The sequence below is a fragment of the Balaenoptera musculus genome, chromosome X (genome assembly GCF_009873245.2).
Source record: "Balaenoptera musculus isolate JJ_BM4_2016_0621 chromosome X, mBalMus1.pri.v3, whole genome shotgun sequence".
Lineage (NCBI taxonomy): Eukaryota > Metazoa > Chordata > Mammalia > Artiodactyla > Balaenopteridae > Balaenoptera > Balaenoptera musculus.
The window spans coordinates 89,360,550-89,367,186 of record NC_045806.1 but is presented as its reverse complement, the minus strand read 5'-3'; the positions used below and the strand labels follow the sequence as shown (position 1 = coordinate 89,367,186).

General features: G+C 43.2%; 1 protein-coding gene across 1 annotated transcript; it reads left to right on the top strand.

The window, feature by feature from the left end:
• The first annotated feature begins 986 nt into the window (after positions 1-986).
• Positions 987-6,241, top strand: SERPINA7 (serpin family A member 7). Its single transcript, XM_036839054.1, has 5 exons — positions 987-1,030; positions 2,591-3,226; positions 4,295-4,568; positions 5,272-5,419; positions 5,965-6,241. Exons 2-5 carry the CDS (start codon positions 2,608-2,610, stop codon positions 6,160-6,162), a joined length of 1,239 nt encoding a protein of 412 aa, XP_036694949.1. The 5' UTR covers positions 987-1,030; positions 2,591-2,607; the 3' UTR covers positions 6,163-6,241.
• The last annotated feature ends 396 nt before the right edge of the window (positions 6,242-6,637 follow it).

Genomic DNA, 6,637 nt, shown 5'->3' with positions numbered 1-6,637 from the left:
TCCCCCAGTGGCTTTCTAGTGCCCTCAAGGTAAAGTTTGCACTATTTAACCTGGTTTCCAAGTCCTACCATAGACTGTGATCTAAGCTTATCTCAAACTAGCTCCCATTTCCTCAACACTCACCCCAATCTTAACATACACACATCCTTAACGTAGTCCTGAAGCAGTGAGTGTCTGGAATTAGATGCTTCACATCACGCGCTGCACATGGTAAATACTCAAGAAGCAGGAGTTTCTACTACTACTACTACTAGACCTAGAAATTGGCAGAGGCAAGGTCGCACTCAGGTCTCCTGACTGAGTCCAGTGCTCTTTGCTCCCACTGCGCTTTGCAGCACACAGTTCAGTATATAGTGAATGCCGAACAATGAAATCTTTGATTCCACTCTCCTTGGCTCCTTCTATGTTCTCTTTTGGGGTCCTGTGGCACAGGCAATGGCACAGGTTATTTTAGTGACCAGAGGACAGGACTGCTTTCCCCCTGAGCAGACGTAGATGTGTACAGCATCAGAAGTCTAGAGTTGGAAGCTACCTTTGACATCATCTCCTCCAAGCCAATGCATAAATAATTTCTACAGCACCCATTAAAAGAGATTCACCCAGCCTCTGCCTGTGTATATTTTTCCCTCAAAAGGCTGCTGATCCCAGCACTGTTTGGCTGTGATGGGGAAACTAATCTTTGCCCTGCTGCCTTTTGGCACGTTTGCCCTTGGTTCTCATCCTGCCTGGTGAAAAGACACATTTCCTAGCATGAACATGGGCACTGCCTGCTCTGACAATCTTCTTCCTCTCTTGTTATAGATGAAGGATGTGGCAGCAAAGCAATCATTCAAAGTTCCATCCTTATCATTTTTCACTTTGTTCTTTTTGGCCTTGGTTTTGTACACCAGCTTTGAAACTATCACCCCAGGGCTAATGCCTGGGGTTAATGAGTAACTAAGAACACTCTACTTTTGCAATACAGGGCATGTTATAAAAATGGAAAGATTTTGCTTTCTGAGAGATACAAGTGGCTTCTTGGGCATACACTGTAAGTACTTTTTTTCTCTTTTGGAACCTTGAGCATCTCTATCAGCAAGACAGAATCCCAAATAACCATGAGCTCCAAATTCTTAACTCTAGAGGCCAAGGTCTAAGTGTGATCATCTTATAATTGACCTCCTACCAGCCTCCGTGACTTTTTCAGAAAAAGGACTTTGGTGACAATGTGGAGATTTGATAGAGGGGTAGAAGCAGGGGGATTGGAGTGGGAGAGATTGAAGGTCGTGTGACCTGCTAGGAGCTGGTGAAGTAGTTCAGTCCATGAACGGAGGCAGTGACAGTAGAAAGGGAGAGAAAGGAACAGTTTTGAGAGGTATTTAGAAGGTAGTGCTCATAAGGCATCATGACTCATTAGATGTGGGGAATGAGAATGAAGAAGCCCCTAGGATGACTCCCGGGTTTCTGGCATGGGAGCCTCAATAGACAGTGATGTGGAATGAAGATGAAGGAGCAGCCTTGAGGGTGAAAAAGATGATACATTTACTTTAGGAAACTGAGATTTCCAAATTGAAACTGAGGTATGTGTGGAACATTCTGGTGGCTATATGCAGTAGGCAGCTGGACAAATGGCTGGGAACACAGGAGTACACTCTGCAATACAGTATGTAGTTTTGTGCAGTGGCAGTTTAGTTCCTGGAAGTGGATGAGATCACTCAGGAAGAGAATGGAGGGCTATCTCTTCCTTCCTATCACTCATGTCCATTGTCACTGGATTCCACAGCTGACTCCCTTTCTCTGCTGCCTCGTACTCTTACAGGCTCGGAGAATCTTACATCATATTTTCTGGCTTCTGCTCTAATAATTAAAAAAAACCTGAATGAGTTTAAGAATAATAGTGATAAGATGTCTTGCAACTTAAATATGACTCTTTAGATGATACTGATGGTGAAAGAGATCTGAAATGCAAAAACTATACTTTCATCTTCCTGTTGTTTAGAAATATTCCTGTGACTTCCATATGTTGCATGAATGCATTAATTTCAGATCATGACCTTGTACATGGCTCCATAAACTACCACCCTTCCATTCCAATTAAACATATCTTGTGAAAATTATTCTCCTTTTGTCTTTTATCCAAAGAAAAGTACAAGTATTCTCTCATCCCATCTCTCATAGATTTTACCTTAAGAAAAACACCAAATTAAAAAATTTTAAAATTCTTATCTATAAACAATAATGTAAGCAGAGAGAGTGCTAATTTTATCTAAAGAGTCTTCCTTCTCCAAAAGGTTGCCTCTGGTTCAAATAAAAAGTAATTCAATTTCCATAAATTTGATTTATTCCCAGAGTTTTCATATGTCACTATTACATCTGAATGACAGTCCTTGCCATTATTTCTGTGGCCCCAGGAGGCCACTTATTTCCTGTTCCTATTAGATGTGCCATCAGTTTTTCAGGGGAGAAAGGCCTCCCCACAGGCCCTGGTGAGCACACCAGTAAATATTTTCTACAGTTTTACTAATCACGATGGGTGAATATTATATGTTTCTGGTTCAGAGTTTTCATCCAGCTAAGATCCCCAATGGTTTTCTCACCTCATCTCTTATAGATTACCCTCCTTCCAAAATGCCACTGTTCTTCTATCTGGTTCTCTTGGTACTTGGGTTTCATTGTGCACCACCTAACAGCTGTGAAGGCAAAATAACCTCCTGCCTTTCCCCCCAACAAAATGCCACTCTCTATAAGATGTCATCTATCAATGCTGACTTTGCATTCAACCTGTACCGGAGGTTCACCATGGAGACTCCAGATCAGAACATCTTCTTTTCCCCTGTGAGCATCTCTGCAGCTTTGGCCATGCTCTCTATTGGGGCCTGCTCCAGCACCCAAACTCAAATCCTGGAAAGCTTGGGGTTCAACCTTACAGACACCCCAGTGGCAGAGATCCAGCAGGGCTTCCAGTACCTGATCTGTTCACTGAATTTTCCAAAGAAGGAGCTGGAATTACAGATGGGAAATGCCCTTTTCATTGGGAAGCAGCTGAAACCACTGGCAAAGTTCTTGGATGATGTCAACAACCTCTATGAGACTGAAGTCTTTTCTACAGACTTCTCCAATGTTTCTGCAGCCCAGCAGGAGATCAATAGTCACGTGGAGAGGAAAACCAAAGGGAAAATTGTGGGCCTCATCCAAGACCTCAAACCAAACACCATTATGGTTCTGGTGAACTATATTTGCTTTAAAGGTAAGGTTCTAAGATGTCCATTTCTAGTTCAGTGTTCCAATAATTTAATGGGGCACTTGGGGAAGCTCGTGGTGTCTTCTCACTGGCATCAGTAGGTGTCCCTCATACTACAGTGACCTGCTTCACTGGACATAGCTGTGTGTAGTTTTGGATCTTCCAGGAGGGACACACAGCTCGTGGATGAGCCCAGGAAATTTCTAGGGAGAGGGAACTTTCAGAGAGGTTAGTTACAATGGTATGAACACCTTGCTCACATCTAGCTACAGAATCATGGTTTCCAAAGGATTTGGTGAGGTGAGACAAGCTTGCACTTGGCAGGTAAACAGAATTAGTTTTAAATCTTAAAGTGACCCTCACTTGCTGTTCATTCTTGGGCATGTTACATAAAGACCTCTCTCATGTATTATGTACCCACTATATACTAAGCACCATGCTACATGTGTGGTTTACACACATTGTCTCATCTAATCTTCACAAGTGCCCAGGTTCACACAGTTAATAAGTTTCAGAGCTGGTATTCCCACCCAGGTTTGTCTGATTCTAAAGCTGGTGCTTGTAACAACAAGAATCATGTGACTCTTTCCTGAAGGTGCTGTGCCCAAATGATTTCTGCTGGTTCTACAGCACATGTCAGCCACGTTTGGTGGAGGAGTGAACGATTCTTGGCCACAAATCACACACTTGTAGACGGATAAAACGGCAGAACAGATCTGTTGTCTCATTTCACCCTGTGTGTTGGATGTGCTTATGCCTTTTTACGGAAGAGGAAACTGTGGCTCTGATGGGTTTAGTGTAAGTATAGTGGTTCTGAACACAGATGGAACATCTGTTGAACATGGAGTCTAACAACCCTGGGTGTGACTCCTGGCTCTGCCACCAGCTACCTGGGAGAACATGTAAAGTCACTTTCTCTCCCTGATCCTCAGTTACTCATTTGTAAAACTGGTTGACAGAAGGTACCTACCTCTGTGGTGGTATTAATTACTAGATTAGATGACTGATAGAGAAGTTCATATTGGCACAAATACTGGTTTTAAACAAACAACTCTCTTCTCTTTGTATTTTAAGCCCAGTGGGCAAATCCTTTTGATCCATCCAAGACAGAAGAGGGTTCCAGTTTCTTAGTGGACAAGACCACAACAGTGCAAGTGCCCATGATGCACCAGATTGAACAATACTATCACCTGGTGGATACAGAGCTGAACTGCACAGTGCTGCAAATGGACTACAGCAAGAATGCTCTGGCACTCTTTGTCCTTCCCAAGGAGGGCCAGATTGAGTGGGTGGAAGGGGCCATGTCATCTAAAACACTGAAGAAGTGGAACCGCTTACTGCGGAAGGGGTAAACATCTTAGATGATGTGAGAAGTGGAGGGTGGGCATAATGGCACAGAGACCGAATTCAGCAGAAATCCAGAGGCAGGAGAATCACTCTGAACCACTTAAGAGCTGTGTGTTGATCACTACAGTATAGTGAGGACATACTCTTTGCCAATCCCTTTGTTGGGCATATTACATACTTTATTTCATCCAAGCACATCAACAAACCTGCAAAGGAGATAGTATTACAGGCATTTTTCAAATGAAGAAATCAGGACTAGAAAAATAAAATGAACTATCCAAAGTCAGCCAGCTAGTAAATTGGTTCCTTCCCAGAGTCCAAGTGGAGCTTGGGGAATGGGTAGGATATTGATAGATATTTCATACTGAGCTGGAAGTGCTAGATGGAAAACCATGAAATTCCCCCTGGTACTACCCATTGACATTCATGCCACTGGCTTCCCAACCTTCATGAACACCCCCAGAGATTATAAGTGGGTCACATCTTCCAACTTCCATTGTTGCAGTCCCAAATGGGCTGAACCAGAGAGCATTCCTTCCAGGATAACTTCTGAGGTTTTGGTGCCACGTGTTGACCTGCATAGTAGTGGTTGTCAATACCTAGGAGAGGAGCAGCACCCAATACAATAACATGGAGACAGAGAGGGAGGGAATCATGAGCTTGGTGTGCTGATAGCCATATGTCCCCTTCCCCTTTCTCCACAGGTGGATTGACTTGTTTGTTCCAAAGTTTTCCATTTCTGCCACATATGACCTTGGAGCCATCCTTTTGAAGATGGGCATCCAGGATGCCTTTGCTGACACTGCTGATTTTTCTGGACTCACAAAGGACAATGGTCTTAAACTTTCCAACGTAAGTTGGTAAATTAGAGTCCTTTAATATCCTTTAGATGTAAGGGCCATTGAGAGTCAGTTAATTCAACTCTCTCATTTTATCAGTGATGATTCTGAAGCCTGTGGAGGCAGAATGACTTCTCCTAAGCCAGGTTTACTCCAGGGCCATTCTCATTACCCCCAAACAAGTCATTGTAACAGTTACTTCCATCCTTGACCTTCATGTCCTAAATGATTCTGTTAGAAGAACTTAATCATCAGAATTGACTCTGATGTGATACAGTTCTTGAGGAGGTGGCGGGGGCAGGGGACAGCTTAATAAGTGACTTCTAGAGGCAGAAAGCCATGGAAAGAGTGGTGGTTCCTTGACAGCTAGCTCTAAAATCACCAGAGAGTCATTAACTACACTTAGACAAGTGTCCTTCATATTCAAGCACCATCAACACAATACAGTAAAGGGGTGGCCCCATCTTTCCTTCTTCTTCCCTGCTTCTAAACTGTTCCAAAGATGTTTCCTGTTTCTTCAGGGGATCAGCAGTGTTTATTCTCCCCCCCCCTCCACAGGCTGCCCACAAGGCTGTGCTGCACATTGGTGAAAAGGGAACTGAAGCTGTCCCTGAAGTCAGATTTCTGAATCAGCCTGAAATAGCTCTTCTTCATCCTATCATCCAGTTTGATAGATCCTTCCTGTTGTTGATATTGGAGAAAAACACCAGGAGTATTCTCTTTCTAGGGAAAATTGTGGACCCAACAGAAGTGTAGTTGGGAAAGAGGTTGTTGGCTAATTGCATGTGCTTATTGAAATGAGAAATAAATAAATAGTATAGCCTGATGTGATCGATGTGGGCTTGGATGTGCTTTCCTTTGTACAGGGGTGGAGACTGGACCCTAGCCGAACTGCATTGGGTGTGAAAGAGGCCACTCTTATGTTCAGATAGTCAATGAGTGACTCATTACCCAAAGCACAAGAAGGCCCCATGTCAATGCATTCTTCTTTGTCAGAACCCCATTTAGTTAGCTCCCAGTTAGTTAGCTCCAACGAATTTTACTGGGCTGACAAATGTCTTGTCTTCTGCCCTCTTGGAGAATAGTTGAAATGCAGGTCAGGTCCTCCTAACCCATTATTTTCATAATAAGTACAATGAATATTAAGCAACATAAATGCAGTAGATTATATATGAACTTCTCAACCTCCTTCCTCCCACCCCATCAGAATTGTTCTCTGTGTTCTTGCCAG

Bases quoted from the DNA above. Each gene is read 5' to 3' on its own strand.
- SERPINA7 (XM_036839054.1), top strand. From the start codon at position 2,608: ATGCCACTGTTCTTCTATCTGGTTCTCTTGGTACTTGGGTTTCATTGT. The intron at 3,227-4,294 runs GTAAGGTTCTAA...TTGTATTTTAAG, and splicing joins GAACTATATTTGCTTTAAAG to CCCAGTGGGCAAATCCTTTT. The intron at 4,569-5,271 runs GTAAACATCTTA...CTTTCTCCACAG, and splicing joins AACCGCTTACTGCGGAAGGG to GTGGATTGACTTGTTTGTTC.